Source organism: Ovis canadensis, chromosome 2 (assembly GCF_042477335.2).
Source record: "Ovis canadensis isolate MfBH-ARS-UI-01 breed Bighorn chromosome 2, ARS-UI_OviCan_v2, whole genome shotgun sequence".
In the NCBI taxonomy this organism is placed as follows: domain Eukaryota; kingdom Metazoa; phylum Chordata; class Mammalia; order Artiodactyla; family Bovidae; genus Ovis; species Ovis canadensis.
This window is the reverse complement of record NC_091246.1, coordinates 43,755,943-43,773,480: the sequence shown is the minus strand read 5'-3', so window position 1 is coordinate 43,773,480 and position 17,538 is coordinate 43,755,943. Positions and strand designations below refer to the sequence as shown.

The following is a 17,538-nucleotide window of genomic DNA, read 5'->3' as shown; positions in this document are numbered from 1 at the left end:
AAGTCTTTCTGTGGACACGTACTTTGATTTCTCTTAGTTAGGTAATACTTGGGAATAAAATGGTGGGTTAAATGATAGGTATACATTTAGCTTTCTAAGAAACTGTTTTCCAACGTGTCTGTACCATTTTATGTTCCCACCAGCAAATGTATGAGATTTCTGTTTGTTCCATGTTCTCGCCAATACTTGATATGGTCAGTTTTTTAATATTAGAAATTCTGATCAGTACATAGTAATACCTTGTTGTGGTTTTATTTTTTTTTTTATGGTGAGAACATTTAAGATCCTGTGTTTAATTTTAATGCTTTCTAAGGGTTTTTATATTAAAAAACAGAGATATTACTTTGCCAACAAAGGTCCGTCTAGTCAAGGCTATGGTTTTTCCAGTGGTCATGTATGGATGTGAGAGTTGGACTGTGAAGAAAGCTGAGCACTGAAGAACTGATGCTTTTGAACTGTGGTGTTGGAGAAGACTCTTGAGAGTCCCTTGGACTGCAAGGAGATCCAACCAGTCCATTCTGAAGGAAATCAGTCCTGGGATTTCTTTGGAAGGAATGATGCTAAAGCTGAAACTCCAATACTTTGGTCACCTCATGCAAAGAGTTGACTCATTGGAAAAGACCCTGATGCTGGGAGGGATTGGGGGCAGGAGGAGAAGGGGACGACAGAGGATGAGAAGGCTGGATGGCATCACTGACTTGATGGACATGAGTTTGAGCGAACTCCAGGAGTTGGTGATGGACAGGGAGGCCTGGTGTGCTGCGATTGATGGGGTTGCAAAGAGTCGAACATGACTAAGTGACTGAACTGAACTGAAGGGTTTTAAAATTTTTTTCTTTTATATTGGAATATAGTTGATTAACCATGTTGTGTTAATTTTAGGCAAACAGCAGAGTGATTCAGTTATACATGTATCTATTCCTTTTCAGTTTCTTTTCCCATTTAAGGTTATTACAGAATATCGTTGTCGGTTTTAATTTGCATTTCCCTAGATGATGTTGAGCATCTTTTCCTGTGCTTATTTGCCATTCATTTGTCTATTTTGATGAAATGTGTAATCACAGTTTTCACCAATTTTTTTATTTTCTTTTCATGGAGTGTGTAAGAGCACTGATGAGTGAGAAATATAAGCCCTTTATCAAGATACATGATCTGCAAACTTTTTCTGTTAGTTTGTGGCTTATCTTTTTATTTTTTTTAATGGAGTCTTGTAAGGATCAAACATTTTTAATTTGACTGTCTGTTATTAGTTTTTTTTCTTTCATGGATTGTATTTTTGTTTTCAAATCTAATAAATTGTTCCCTAACTCAAAGTCATAAAGATTTTCTGTTATTTTAGGAGGCATTATTGTTTCATTGTTATGTTTAGGTCTGTGATCCAGTTTGAGTTAACTTTTGTGGACAATATGAGGTAGTGGTGTAAATTCATTTTGTTGCATATAAGTCATAAAACACTGTCCTTTCTTGATTTTACTTGACACCTCTGTCATAAACATGTAAGTTTATTACTACCTTTCTTTCTCATATAATTTAAAGATGTAAACTTCCCTCTGACCACTGCATTAGCTATAATTCATGATTTTTTGATATTGGTTTTTTGCTTTCTTTCAGTTTGAGATACTTCCTAATTTCTTTTGTACTGCTGTCTTTGAATTATTTAGAGGTTGCAGTTTAATTTCCAGATATTTGGGTACTTCCTATTCTGTTTTGTTTTCTAGTCTTATTTTGATGTGTTTGGAGAACATACTTTGTATTACTTCAGGTGTTTTAATTTTATTGAGACTTGTTCTATGGCCTAGTATAGACTCTGTCCTGGGAGTTCCTTTTGTAGTTGAAAAGGATATGCATTCTGCTGCTTTGGGGTGGACTGTTTTATGTACTCGGTTAGTTCAGTTGGTTTACTAATGTTGTTCAAGTCTTCTGTATCTTTCCTAATTTTCTGTTTGTGGTATCAAAGATAGGAATATTGAAATCTTTTCAAGTTGTTTAATTCTTTAAACTTTGTCAGTTTTTTCTTCAGGTAGTTGCCTTTGGCTACACATGCATCTATACTTACAATAAATGTACATATTTATAATCACTGTATCTTACTGATGAATTAACTCTTTTATCATTGTGAAATGTGCCTTTTCATCTCTAGTAATAATATTGCCTTAAAGTCTATTTTGTCTGATGTTAGTGTAGCCAGTCTAGCTTTTTTGTGGTTACTGTTTGGTATGTATTTTCTGTTCTTCTATTTCCAACCTGTTTATGTCTTTGAATTATTAATAAAATGTATATCTTGTAGACAGTGTATATCTAGATTTTGCTTTTTCACCCAGTCTGACAATCTGCTTTTGGATTGGCCTGTTTAATACATTTATATTAAGTCTTAGTATTTATATTGTTGGCTATATATCTGCCATTTTGCTATTTGGTTTTTGTCTGTCTCATGTCTTTTTTATCCCCTCCATTTTTTCTTTATTGCCTTCTTCTGTGTTAAATATTTTTTAGTGTATCATTTAAGTTCCTCTGTCAATTGTGTGTGTCTGTGTTTGTTTGTTCTAAGTATTTCAGTATCTTTCACATATCACAATCTATTTTACATTAATGCATACTTAATTCCAGTAAAATATAGAAATTTTGCTCCAGCATAGTTCCATATTTCTCTCCTCTTTATGAATACATACCCAGAGACACAAACTGAATATATGTTATAAACCCAACAGTACAATGTTTTAGTTATTGCTTTAAACAGTCTTACAATAAATAACCTTACAATTTTTAAAAACATGAAGAAAAAGTATATTCATATAGTCACTTTATATTTACCTACATATATATCGTTGCCAACATTCTTCCTTCCTGTGGCTCCAAGTTGCCATCTGGTGTTGTTTACTTATGCTGAGGGATAAAAGATTTATCTGTTAGTATTTCCTGTAGAGCAGAGTCTTCCAGGAACATGATCTCTTAGTTTTTAACTAGCTAGGAATGATTGTACATTTCATTTTTTTTAAAGTTTTATTGAGATTTAACTGTATACCATACAGTTCACTCATTTAAAGGATAACATTAATGGCTTTTAGTATATTCATTATGCACCCATCACTACAATCAGTTTTAGAACATTTCCATTACAATCAAAAGAAACCCTTCACCCCTTTTCTGTTACTCACCCTCAGTTCAGTTCAGTTCAGTCACTCAGTCGTGTCCGACTCTTTGCGACCCCATGAATTGCAGCACATCAGGCCTCCCTGTCCATCACCAACTCCCGGAGCTCACTCAGACTCATATCCAACGAGTCGGTGATGCCATCCAGCCTTCTCATCCTCTGTTGTCCCCTTCTCCTCCTGCCCCCAATCCCTCCCAGCATCAGGGTCTTTTCCAATGAGTCAGCTCTTAGCATGAGGTGACCAAAGTATTGGAGTTTCAGCTTTAGCATCAGTCCTTCCAATGAACACTCAGGACTGGTCTCCTTTAGGGTGGACTGGTTGGATCTCCTTGCAGTCCAAGAGACTCTCAAGAGTCTTCTCCAACACCACAGTTCAAAAGCTTCAGTTCTTTGGTGCTAAGCTTTCTTCACAGTCCAACTCTCACATCCATACATGACCACTGGAAAAACCATAGCCTTGACTAGATGGACCTTTGTTGACAAAGTAATGTCTCTGCTTTTGAATATGCTATCTAGGTTGGTCATAACTTTTCTTTCAGGGAGTAAGCATCTTTTAATTTCATGGCTGCAGTCACCATCTGCAGTGATTTTGGAGCCCCAAAAAATAAAGTCTGACACTGTTTCCACTGTTTCCCCATCTATTTCCCATGAAGTGATAGGACCGGATGCCATGATCTTCGTTTTCTGAATGTTGAGCTTTAAGCCAACTTTTTCACTCTCCTCTTTCACTTTCATCAAGAGGCTCTTTAGTTCTTCTTCACTTTCTGCCATAAGGGTGGTGTCATCTGCATATCTGAGGTTATTGTTATTTCTCCCAGCATTCTTGATTCCAGCTTGTGCTTCATCCAGCCCAGCGTTTCTCATGATGTACTCTGCGTATAAGTTAAATAAGCAGGGTGACAGTATACAGCCTGACGTATTACTTTTCTTATTTGGAACCAGTTTTAAGTATAGAAGAATCTTTGTAAAAGATGTTCAGTCAGTTATTTGTAAGAGTGAAACAATAGAACTACTACTTAAATAGTAAAAGACCAGTGAATTAATGTACCCTCCACTTAGTGAAATAGTGTTACGTAACCATTAACATAGTTGAAGAGTTTGATTTAAAATATTTTTTAAAAATAGTTGTATTGTTGAATAAGGCTATGTAAATGGGAACTAAAAATTCCTGAAATGAGCTGTGATAAAATCTCTAATCTTATTTCAAAACACAGTATTATGCGTGCTTTACATGAATAAAGTCATAGAGTTCTATCAGCAACAGTGAGTGAGTTAGGCAGTTTGTTCTGACTCCACTTTGACACAAGGAAACTGAAACACAAGATTAAGTAACTTGCTCAAAGTCTCATATGCTGGTAAGTGGCAGAGCCAAGATTTGAACCAAGGTTTTGGCTCCACGGTCTGTAGTCACTGTGAACTATTTCAAGTTTCTGATGGTTTTTCATCACTTAACTGCAGCAAGTTCAGCAGGATACTAATCACCTAGAGTGGTGATAGTTGTTCAAGGGACTAAAAGGGAAAAGGGAGGGAGGAGTCTGGGTTTATTAGTAAATTGTAGGTGAATGAAACTCAACATGTTTCTCTTTTTGTAGCAGTCTGATGTGGTAATGTATGTTGTAAACCTCTAAGAAGGGGTTATAGTAGAAGAACGGACCCAATTTTTTTATTGTAGAACCTTTTTCACCCCCTCAAGACTTCTCAAGGGACCAGTGTTCCTAAGGAGTATACTCTGGTTGATACTGGGCCCGCAGAAGAGTCCATGCTCTGACCCACAAGGAAATTAGTATCTGGTCCCTGTCTGTCTTCAGCCTCCACTGATCATCTTCATCTTCGATGACCTTTTTTCACCTCTTTGCCTTGCGAGTGTGGTCCTCCAATAGTTGTAATTTCTTCCTTCAGCTAGTGAGGGCAAATATAGTTTTAAGACTGTTGTGTTGTTCCTGTGTAGACTGCCTCCGAATAATGATGATACAGATTATTTTGATGATTACAGTACCTTATTTTAAGGACTGTAGTGGATTTTATCAATTTTTAGTTGTTTTTTATTTTTATCTTCTCACTCGTTTTGGGGGGCATTGTTAAACAGAGATATGAGAGTTCTGTCTCCTAAAAGAGACAGGTGGAGCCTTTTGGAGCTAGGTGTTGGCAGTTGGAACCCTCAAGTACTTACAGGCATCCCCTGTCCCTTTCATGTTGCTCTGTGTATACTCCATATGATCCAGAGGTCTTTTGTCTCTTTCCCAAGGCACACCATGTACTTGCAGAACAAAGAAAACTTCCAGGACGAGTGCACTAAGCTTCTGGTTGGCAATATTGTTATAACCCGATATAACAATCGTACCTATCGTATTGATGATGTGGATTGGAATAAGACTCCAAAAGATAGCTTCACCATGTCTGATGGGAAGGAGATTACATTCTTGGATTACTACAGGTAGAGGAAGGAGACTGGGCTTGGGCTTGCAGGTTGGGGCATGGTCTGTCGTTCTCCAGTAAGAATGACGTGTAGCAGGACACATCAAAAGTAACTGGATTGGTAATGCACCCAGGATTGACGAGTTTGTCTGTGGTGTTTGATCTGAATTTGCTACCCTTACAGTATTATTTCCTTTAGTACTTTTTACAAGTTATTTCATAAATTAATCTCAGAGCTTTAAAATTATGTTTCCTTTTCTATTTTGGTTTGAAGTCTGATTGGAGAGATTAAATTCAAGTCACTTATCATTTGACTGTCATTTTGCCTTTCTAGTTACCTAAGCCCTTTGGCCTGATGAACTTTTTTATTTGTATTTTTTTGTTTGTTGGCCTGATTCAGTTTTTAAAGAATTTCTTTCCTGGGCTGTTATCCTGTTTCCTCTCTATTTAGTTACTTTAACTTGAGCCTGCTTTTTCCAGTTATGAATGTACTCTGGTGAGTCTATGATGGATCTTTGACAAGGGTATAATACAAATGGTATACCTCAGTCTTGAGTTAACGCTCAGACTGTGTTGCAGTAAGAGCGGTGATGCTGCTACTGACAACTTTTTCCTGCCTCTGTTCTGCTCTAGCAAAAACTATGGGATCACAGTAAAGGAAGAGGACCAGCCATTGCTGATCCACAGGCCCAGCGAGAGACAGAATAACCAAGGGATGGTGAGTGGTAGTGGTGGTGGCACATGTCAGGCTGATGCTTCCAGCCAAATTCTCTACCCATCAGCCACTCTTCACCTTCTTCATGGCTCTGGGAGCATGAGGCTATGATTACAGTGTGGTTAGGGAAAGCTGTGCATTGTTTGTCTGTCTCCTATAGCCAGAGGTACTCTTGAAGTCCCCTTAGTGAGGAACTAAACATCCAGAGAATGAGTTAGGTTAAGGAATAAGGAGAATGGACTGCTAAAGAAGATTGAAGCACTGGGTCCATTAGGGAAGCCGGAGACATTTTAACAGGGTTAGGGACCAGGGAAAAGTACCTTGATACCTAACTCCTCTATCTTCAGAGTGGAGACTGAAGATCAAAATAGGTTAAGATGAGACAGAGGCGCCAGCTTGATAGGATATATTGTGTGATATCCACCTACTTACTTGGAGGCCCAAGTGAAAAATTGGTTCTAGTTTTTCTAGTTTTCCCTCTGCTTTTGACAGTTTGAATATTTTTCTCTTTACCTAGTGCAACAGCCAATTGCGACCCAAGTGAGAAAAGAATAAACACTGGTCGTGTTTCTTGCCCTCTTCTCTGGGGTCTTACGTTCCTAAGAGTGCCTGTTATACCTCTGTGGGACCAGTTTGGGCCTGCCAGGGTCTTATACCAGTCAGAGGAACGGGATCCTCTTTGACTGCCTCGCTTTCCCTCTGTTCTCTCCTCCAAGTTGCTAAAAAGTGAAATCCTGCTGCTCCCTGAGCTTTCCTTCATGACTGGAATCCCTGAGAAGATGAAGAAGGACTTCAGAGCCATGAAGGTGAGAAGGGCCTGCTTTGAACCCAACACCATTTTGATAGAGATATGGCTTGCACTGGGCCAGATTTGCATCATCACCTGGGCAGGTTCATTTTTCCTCTCTGTAAGCATGATCCGTGTCTCTTCCCACACACTGTGAAAGAGCCAACTGGAGCTTTCTTTGTAATGTTGTTACAATAGTAGAACAATTGGATTATAAGGTAAAAGGATACAAATAGTTCTAGCATCACCCTCCCCAATCTGATGGGGGACTGTAGGCTGGTCATGTGACCATAAACGATGTTCTTTGAGAGCACTGAATTTTTCTAACGTTTCTGTAAGCCTTCAGTTTATTTGAAGGGATAGAGGAGATAATGTAGCAAAAAGTCAGCAAGTTGGAGGAAGAAATTAGAGGATAGAAGTTCATGCTGTGGTGCTCAGGTGTCCTGGAGGTCTCATGTAGGGCACAGTAGCTGGGAGGCAGTGTGCAGCCGCAGGGGTCCAGACCCTGAGGGCTCCACCTCCATACTGTCCGCTTGGGTCTTTGCACCTGCAAGCTGCTCTGCTGCTTCTGTCTCAGTCCTTGTCTGTCCCAGTTTTGGACCCCTGGGCTTGTCTCAGATGCCATGAATTGTTTTTAGTAACATCGTAAAGAGCTAAAGTGAACTCCTATAAGAGATTTCTTTCATGTTTACCTTCTGATACTTCCGCTTTCAGTATGTAGGTCAAGGCTCTTCCTTACAACTCCCAGTTACCTAATGACTTAATGATCACAGAGCTATCTATATAGCCCCATAGACTCACTGCCCTAATGACTGCCACGCAGGGAGCAACAGCAGCACAGTTCTTAGTTCCAGAAGCTAAAGAAAGAATTCACTTACATGATTCTGAATCTTCATCCCATTAGATGTTCATTCAACAATAAATATTTAGAAAACACCTATTATGGGTCATACCCTGGACCAAACAAGTGTTTTATAGTGACGTTAACTGACTAGTATCATATGACATGAAGTATAAGACTAGATGTGTTTTATGTTTGCCTGCGTGCCTGGCATAGGGCATTTTTCTGCCCCGATGTTAAATAGGTATAGTCAAGTCCTCTTACATGGCTTTGAGAAAGAGAATAAGATTTAGATGTCATGAGAAAGAAACAGTGACAATTTTAAATACTTTAAGTATATATGTGTATGTATATGTGTAACTGAATTACTTTGCTCTACAGCAGAAATTAACACAACATTGTAAATCAGCTATACTTCAATTTTAAAAAATTTTTACTGGCTAAAATTTTAACCTTATATTTCATTCACCTTCATGAGCTATTATAATAAAGTCCTGGGAGACCCTGTGAAATTTCTACAGATTTCAGTGGGAAGAAGGTTTTTCTATGAAAATGTTTTTTACATTGGGGTTTCTTTAATCTCATACTGGAGAAGTAATAGCTTAGTATCTCCATTTTGATTCTATTCAGGATTTGACCCAGCAGATCAACCTGAGCCCCAAACAGCACCATAATGCTTTGGAATGCTTGCTACAGAGAATTTCGAAAAATGAGACAGCTAACAATGAACTGACACGTTGGGGACTCTATCTGCAGAAAGATGTACATAAGGTAAACTGGAAGATATGATGGTAGGAAATAGCATTACAAAGAATTCAGAGCTTTCTGAGACTAGGTGATAACTTGCTATCTTGTCTTTATTTTACAGTTTTTGCTTTATTATTATACTTTTTATTTGGTCCTAGTCATAATTGAATTTCCTTGACTTAATTTGCTATTAGCTCTTACAGGTTTTCTTCTGTATTTTCCAGGACCTGAGTTGTTAATTTCCAGTCAAGCAAAAGGAATATTGACCCTCAAAATTTACCTCATTTTTAGTTTTCCAGCCCAGATTATTCTTAAAGTTCTATGTCTTTTTCTCCCCATTCTGCAAGTTTTTCTTTCCCAATGATTAACTTGTGTTTCTTTGAATATATTACTGTTGTTGTTTCCATAGGCATAAAGTGTCAGACTTGTACATTTTAATTTTCACATGGCCTTTTCTGCCTGCAGTTGGCCTGAGTCCACTCCATTGTATTTTATGCAGCGTGAGACATGGTGCAGAGGCAGCATGAGTTGGTGAAGTCCTTGGCTTTGAACCTCAGTTCTGCCACTTGCCTTGTTGGTTACTTGAAACAAATTGCTTAGCATCTCATAGTTTCTTTATCTGTTGAATAAAGATGATATTGAGTTAACAGAATTACATGGTAAAATCATTAGCATAATATTTGACACATATCACGTGTTCAGTAAATACTAGCTTTTATTGCTTTTTTACTTTTCTCTCTAGGTTATACCTAAAATACTAATAATTGATTCCATCTTATCTTTTGTTCTCTTTCACTCTGAGTTGACTCCTTGTTAAATTTTTTTTTAATGTTTTATTTTTTGGCTGTGGTGGATATTTGTTGCTGCGTGCAGACTTTCTCTAGTTGCAGCAAGCGGGGGCTACTCTTCATTGTGGTGCACAGGCTTCTCATTTCAGTGGCTTCTCTTGTTGCAGAACATGGGCTCTAGAGCATGCAGGCTTCAGTACTTGCAGCACATGGGCTCAGTAGTTGTGGTGCACAGGCTTAGATAGCCCCAGGCATGTGGGATCTTCTCAGACCAGGAATCAAACCAGTGTCCCTTGCATTGCCTGGCAGATTCTTAACCATTGGACCACCAAGGAAGTCCCGAAATTGTTTTTCTTTTTTTTTTTAACAAAAGTAGTGGAAAGTCAATAAGGAAAATGTGGATATCATAGAAAATGTAAAGAAGGAAATAAAAACATCAGTAGTTTCATCGCCCAAAGATAATATCTTAGTGATTTATTTTAGGCACATAAAAAAAAAGATGTATTATTTTCAGTATATTTTGTTTCCATAAACTTTTTTTCCTGTGAGAGTGAATCTTTTCTTATAAAATTGTGCTTACACTATATATGGTTTTGTGTCTTCTTTTTCATGTATTATTGTATCTTGAACATGTGTTCACGTTATTAAATATTATTTGAAGATGTAGAAAACTTAAGCCAAAGAAGAAAAGTGTTCATCTATAGTCATGCTATATCAGAATACCTGTAACCACTGTTAACATTTTGGTATATAACCTTTCGTTTTTTTGGTCTGTGTATATGTGCATGCACATACTCACATACAGTATGTATTTAAATGGTTTCCTCTTTTTAAATTCAGTTTATTTGTAATGTTTTTTCATGTCATTTAATATTTTTCTGAATATTTTAATGGATAACAGATAATTCATTTTACTAATAGTTTCTTACTTTTTTACAGTCAAGTTGAATTTAGCATTTTCCTATGAAAATGAATCTGTGAACATCCTTATAATTACATCTTTGCACATGATGTTTATTTTCATAGATTTATGGAAGTGAAATTGCTAGGTCAGTGGACATATATATTTATGTTTCCAGTACTTTTTGGTATTTTGCCCTCCAGAAAGTTTCAGCAGTTTATTGCTTTCATAGGCAAAGAGGAGTCTGATTCCTTTGTTGTTTAGTCACTAAGTTGTATCTGACTCTTTCGTGACTGTAGCCCTCCAGTCTCTTCTGTCCATGGTATTTCCCAGGCAAGAATACTGGAGTGGGTTGCCATTTCTTTTTCCAGGGGATCCTCTTGACTCATTCTTCAGTTCAGTTTTTATAACGTATACATTGCTGTTTATTTTTTGCAAAAACAGGATTACATTAAGTGCACTTAGAAAGTGATTGTAATGGCCACAAAATATCATCAATTTAGTTATTTTCTTACTTTTGGATATTTGGATCTGATTTATTTATTATTCTTCATTTTGATTTGGTCTTTCATTATATGAATTTTTTTTCCTGTTTTTCTTTTGTATAAAGTATGATAGTACTTTATGTTCAGTCTTATTATGGCATTTTCTCTTTAATTTTCTACTTAAATTTTTCTAAATATTATTTTCCTGTTCACCTTGAATTTATAGGCATTTTACCTTCATTCTCTGGTTCTAAAGACACAGTGTTTTCTGATCCCTTTCTTGGGGACCATGTTAGGAGCTTCAATAATTAAAGGGCTGCTGCTGCTGCTGCTGCTGCTGCTAAGTCGCTTCAGTCGTGTTGGACTCTGTGCCACCCCATAGATGGCAGCCCACCAGGCTCCCCCGTCCCTGGGATTCTCCAGGCAAGAACACTGGAGTGGGTTGCCATTTCCTTCTCCAATGCATGAAAGTGAAAAGTCGAAGTGAAGTCGCTCAGTCGTGTCCGACTCTTAGCGACCCCATGGACTGTAACCCACCAGGCTCCTCCATCCATGGGATTTTCCAGGCAAGAGTACTCAGTGCCTATCAAAACTGTGTGTGTTCAGAATTTTATTGACATGGATTCTTAACTGCTAACAGTTGCATTTTTCTACCATTTTCAGAAGTTATGACAAGAACAGGTATATATAGTAGAGTAGACCAGGCCTCTGAACATTTTTCTAACTAATGTTTGCAGATGGTTCATGTCATAGGTGCTTTATTTTCTGTTTAGATTGAAGGACGTGTTCTGCCAATGGAAAGAATTAACTTAAGAAATATATCATTTATCACATCTCCGGAACTAAACTGGATTAAGGAAGTAACCAGAGACCTTTCCATCTTGACTGTAAGTGATTTGTGAGGTGGTAAAGAGAAGGCCAGTATTCCTAGAAGTGTGAGGAAGCAGAAATTATTTAGTGTCCTCTTTTTGAGAGGAGGTACCAACTGAATTCCCATGGAATTACTTACTAAACTAAGGTCCTTCAAACAAGAGCTAATTGATGAGTTGTTAAGAGGTAAGCCCTTTGCTTGACCATAGATTCAGGACAAAGAAATAAATTGCTGTGGTAATTCATACAGTGCCAGCCCATTGCCAACTGCTCTTTGTTCTTCCTTCTTCCTCTTTCTTTCCCTCCTCTTTTCCCCTACAGTTTCCATGAAAGAAGTAAAATTAAAAGTTTCCCACCAAGGCAACTAAAGAAAAAAATGGTATTATAATTATTTTAAAATATTTTTTGCTAACCTTGTTGCTATGGCCATGCGTAAAGTATACACATTTTGTTTCTAAAATGTTTTTTGGAAATATATTTTAAAAAGGTACACTTGTATACAGTTTTGATTAATTTTCACAAATTGAGTAGTCAAAACTGAGGGTTAAGAAGCAGAACTTTACCAGTGCCCCAGAAGCTCCCCTCCGTGATCCTAATTATTACTACCTGTCACCCTTACGTAGTCCCAAAATGGCCACTGTTCTGACCTCTGACAGCATTGAACTTTTTAAAACTGTGTTTGTATGTAACATACGTGGAACCATACCGTGTATATTCTTTCACGTCTGTCTTCCTTTCTTCAACCTTGCTTGATGAGTTTCTCTATATCATTAAGTATAGTTATAGAGCTTCCATTCTCATTGTTGCCTAGTAGTCCATTGTGAGCCTGCCACGGTGTGCTTGTCACACACGTCTACTTTAGTAATTGGCATTAGATAAGACAGGACTGAAGCAGAGAGTGAAAAGCAGTTTGTTCTTTGGAGTAACATCTCCTGAAATGATGTTGGAGTGTTGGAGATCTCCTGGGAAGTACTAAAAAATAGCTTATGGTTGTTCCTAGGTCCCCATGCATTTCTGGGCACTGTTTTACCCAAAGAGAGCAATGGATCAAGCCCGAGAGCTGGTGAACATGTTGGAGAAGATAGCCGGCCCCATTGGCATGCGTATGAGCCCACCGGCCTGGGTGGAACTGAAGGATGATCGCATAGAGACCTATATCAGAACCATTCAATCCATGCTGGGCGTTGAGGTATAAACTAACTTGAGTAAATTTTCTGGATGCCCATTTTGAAATACTTGAATACTTGATTTTCTGTTGCCTTGGTTGTTGGTCTGCTGTTGATGGTGTCCAGGAACCTGAGTCTTACTCATATGCACATGGAACAATTAACAGAGTAGTCTACATGCCCTTTGGCTGTGTTTGCTTCTCTCCTGCCTTGGCGCTCTCACTCACTCTAGTGTTCTGTTCCTCATGTAATCGGCCAAGAGAATAGCTGACTTAACTTCAGTTTGTTATCATTATAGAACATGTGCTCAGAAAGCAGTTTCCTGGGCCAGGTGCTGTCTTGCACAATTCAGTACTGAGCTGTCACAGTCTGGTCTGGCTTAAGATTCAAATTGTTCAGTAGTGAACTTGGCAGGGGGCCCATCAGCTTGTTCCTGATAGCCGAACAGTACCACTAGAGCTGAGCAGGTCATAGTATTCACAGCTTAGTAGTTCAGGCCTTCAGTTCTTATCTGTACATAAAACAGAGGAAAAAGACTAAGGAGGGAGCAAAAGCAGACAAAAAATTTTGGAGATAACTGGTCCTTGGATTGAAGAGTCAGTTCATGTGAGATCAATACCAGAATTAGGTTATGTTCACATCATGACTTTCTCTTGATCCACCACTCTGGGTGTATCATCTGTAGCAGCACACTCATGTTCTCCCTTTGTTTGTATTTTCTTGCTGACTTTCCATGTCTTATTCTGCAGTGGCCTCCCCTGGACCTGATAAATTCTGCCTTGCTTTCAAAAGAAAAGTCCAGCTTAGTACCTCAACTCCCCCATCTCATGACTTGGCATGTTCCTTTTATGAGAGTGCACTGCCAACAATCTTCATGGATATTGACATGAATATGAGTTACATTCCTAATGTAACTTGGTCTTACTTGGTCGTGTTGGTCTTATTATCTGTCATCTTTAGGGCATTTTATTATTCTCTTTATTTCAGGGTCATAAACTCAGATGTCTGCCGGAGTAAAGTGAGCCAGGAGGGGACTCTAGTGAATAAAGAGAGTAAACCCCATGACTGCAGATAACAGCCCAGCATTGTCAAATTGATTTTTAATTTGTTTTTCAACAGAAGCCAAAAATCTAGATTTGCACGTGTGTATCTACCTATGTTTAAATGTTAATGTAGAAAAGACTTGTGACTCATTATAGAGACTGAAAAACCACATCCGTTTCTTAGATCCAGCCCACAGGCTCACAGTGTACAGCCCTAGTTCTCTGTGACTTTGGAAGTTCTTTGATATGATTGCTGGAATGTGTGTCCTCTGAAAGATCTTAATTTAAAACTAATCTGGTTTGGAATAGTATACTATTGATTTCTGATTCTGGCATAAAAGGTTGGCAAATTTATTTTACTTCTGTGCTGCTTTCCTTTATTCAGATTTTGAAAGAGCCTCTTTTTTTTCTCTCTCTTACTTTAACTTTTTTCAATTTTTTTAATCACACTGCACGACATGTGGTACCTTAGTCCCCCAGCCAGGGATCAAATCCAAGCCCCCTGCAGTGAAAGCGTGGAGTCTTAACCACTGGACCACCAGGGAAGTCAGATCCTTTGTTTTTAGTATCAGATCTCTTAAATAGTGAGAGGTAGAAGATACTGATATAAGATAAGCTCCTGGCAATATTTTTCTCTATCCTAATCAAAGAGTTAGGAAGATCTTCTTATGGATTTGGCAGTGACTTCATTTCCTCTGCATTTGGCTCTGAATCCTTTCTTCTGGTATTATGTTCCCTATTTCCTAGTTAAAGTTCTGTGGCATGAATGTCATAAGGCACTTAGTTTACTGAAGAGAGTGGCAAAAAAAAAATTGTCGGGAATTAAAAGCATCAACTAATAAGAAACCCTTTCATATTTTTAAGTCTGGTCTTTTGCAGGCATCTTAAGTCTCCTAATGAATGTTAGGTAATCAGGACCAGCTCTAGATAATTTAATGTAGCATGTTACATAGCTAAGCAAAGAAGCCTGGAACCCAACAAATGTGAACCCAAAGGTCCATTCACCTTCAAGGACCTTTGTCTGTGTTGGAATGTCCACCATCTTTGTTTCAGCCCCCACTATACACTAAAGAGTCTGGCTTTCCAGACTCTTGAATTGTCCCTGACTAGAACCCTGTCAGGGTCCCCTCAGAGTTCCAAAGCCTGACTTATACATACTTTATCTCCTCAAGGGGAAGATACAGATGGTTGTTTGCATCATCATGGGTACACGTGACGATCTCTATGGGGCCATTAAAAAGCTGTGCTGTGTGCAGACTCCTGTACCCTCACAGGTGAGTGGGAGCTGGGCAGAAGGCACAGATGGAAACTCTAGCATCCCTTGAGGCTTGGAAAAGAGCGATAAATGTGTTCAAAAAGACTGAAGTCACTATTAGAAGCCAGCGTGTGTAGACCCAGCTGGTGAAACTTCCCCTATTAGAGTAACCTGGCGAATAGCAGATTCTCTTTGTAAATACTGCTTTTGTGTTCCCACATGAGCACTTGTGCTCGTTCACAGCCAAGTCATCAGGTTGTTTCACATGACTGGGTTCTGAGAGTATAGGCGTCCCTTTGAAAGGGGAAAGCTGGCTTTTCCTATGGAGATTAATTTTTTTTTACTCTGCATGAGATATTTTTGAAAGTTTTTATTGGCTGGTTTTTTGGGTTTCATTTGCATTTTGTGTGCACATGTGTGTACACGCATGCCTGACTAGAGACCCAGTTAGAGTTAGAACTGTTAGTGCAGAGTAAATTATCTGCCAGCTGGAGTTTCTTGAGCAAATGTAATGTTTGCTTTTGAGTAGTTTACATTGTCTGAAAAGTTGCTAGTGTCCTCTTTCCCCATACCTTTTGGTCCCTCTATTACAGGTCATCAATGTCCGAACCATTGGTCAGCCCACCAGGCTTCGAAGTGTGGCCCAGAAAATTTTACTTCAGATTAACTGTAAATTGGGTGGTGAGCTCTGGGGAGTGGATATTCCTTTGGTGAGTGGTGCTGAGATATATCTTCATTCAGTTCATCTCCCCAAACAGCCCTGCCTGGCTATTTTCCTAATTTTCCTCCCAAAGTTTTCCATATTCTCATTGCCTAGTAATCAGAGTGGTTCATTGCTTGTTTTCATATAGGCCAAAAGCTTAGACTGGTTTTCACATTTTTAAATGGTTGAGAAAAATAAACATAAGACTAATATCTCCAGACACATGAAAACGATATGAAATGCATTTTTCACTGTCCTTAAATGCAGTTTTATTGGAACATAGCCTTACTCCTTTACGTACTACAACCTGTGGCTGCTTGTGTGTTGCAGTGGCAGAATTACATAGTTCCCCAGAGACCGTGAGGCTCACAAAGCCTACGGTCTTTACTGATGAGCTCTTTTCAGAAAGTCTGCCAATCCCTGATCTTGACAATTTCTGACTTTGTTCACAATGTTTAAAAATGTCAGTTTGGTTGCACCCTTTCTCCCCCTGTCCCCTGAACTTACTTTCATATGTTGCTTTGGGGTTCAGACAACAATTCAATGTGGGATAACAGTTTGCTTGGATGTTTGGGTTTGTTTTTTGCTTTCTGACCCAGAAACAGTTAATGGTGATTGGAATGGATGTTTACCATGACCCCAGCAGAGGCATGCGCTCCGTGGTTGGCTTCGTCGCAAGCATCAATCTGTGAGTGCCACTCCTGGCTCTGTTGTGTTTGGTTATTTTAACACCTAGTCTTACTATAAAGCCATAAAATTTTTTTGAGTATTCAATATTGTAGTAAAAGTATACTAAAATCCTTCCTTCTCTTCCTATAATATTAATTTGTGCAATTCCTTGTCACACGTGTAAGTTTCTTCCCTGGCTGCAGTGTAATCCGTTTCAGAATGGAGCCTGTGTCTTGATGGGAGTGGATTTTTTTTCCCCCCCCAGAAATGAGGGATTTTGTTTGTTTTTTCTGATTATAAAAATGAAGCTTGCTTCTGTAAAAATCTCTGGAAATTGAGAAAGTGAAAAGTCCTCACGGCTTATCTTTTATTAACCACCACCAAAGATTTGGCACATATATACTTTTAGGTTCTCTTTTATGTACATATTAACACTTCTAGGTAGCTGGTGGACACACAAGTGGCATATTACTATATATTCTGTTCCTCATTTTTTGTGTATTTAAACTATTGTTTCTTTTTAATTGCTGCATGGAATTTATTATATGCTACAGCACTATTTATTTAATCCTCTGTAGGTGGATATCTGGGTTCTTTTTTTCAATTAAAAGCAGTTTGGTAGCAAATATCCACAATTATTTATATTGTGTAGCTGGTTTACATGTATCTTTTCCCTGCATCAGGTTGTGATTTTACATGTAACATAAATGCATTTGCTGGATACTTGTGTGACTGATACATGGAGAAGCCTGTGTGTGGTGACATTCAGATGTAGTCCTTCCTCTGTGAATGTGTGTTTATCTTTTCTCTTTCTTCTCTCTCCACCTGTGCCCCAGCACCCTCACAAAATGGTATTCACGAGTGGTGTTCCAGATGCCTCATCAGGAGATTGTGGATAGCCTGAAGCTATGCCTGGTGGGCTCCTTAAAAAAGTTTTATGAGGTGAGGAGAACAGCAGTTTTAAAGAATCAGGGTTTTTAAGGACTGCCTTCCTGATCATTT

The 17,538-nt window shown here is 38.5% G+C and overlaps 1 protein-coding gene across 1 annotated transcript in view; it reads left to right on the top strand.

Annotated features, from left to right (window-relative positions):
• PIWIL2 (piwi like RNA-mediated gene silencing 2) overlaps positions 1-17,538 on the top strand; it is a 64,793-nt gene that overhangs the window by 23,765 nt on the left and 23,490 nt on the right. Inside the window, exons 10-19 of the mRNA XM_069574013.1 lie at positions 5,397-5,585; positions 6,200-6,284; positions 6,998-7,087; positions 8,540-8,680; positions 11,604-11,717; positions 12,701-12,889; positions 15,082-15,183; positions 15,758-15,874; positions 16,467-16,555; positions 17,373-17,478. Coding sequence (XP_069430114.1) covers positions 5,397-5,585; positions 6,200-6,284; positions 6,998-7,087; positions 8,540-8,680; positions 11,604-11,717; positions 12,701-12,889; positions 15,082-15,183; positions 15,758-15,874; positions 16,467-16,555; positions 17,373-17,478 — 1,222 coding nt within the window. The remainder of the gene's footprint in view (positions 1-5,396; positions 5,586-6,199; positions 6,285-6,997; positions 7,088-8,539; positions 8,681-11,603; positions 11,718-12,700; positions 12,890-15,081; positions 15,184-15,757; positions 15,875-16,466; positions 16,556-17,372; positions 17,479-17,538) is intronic.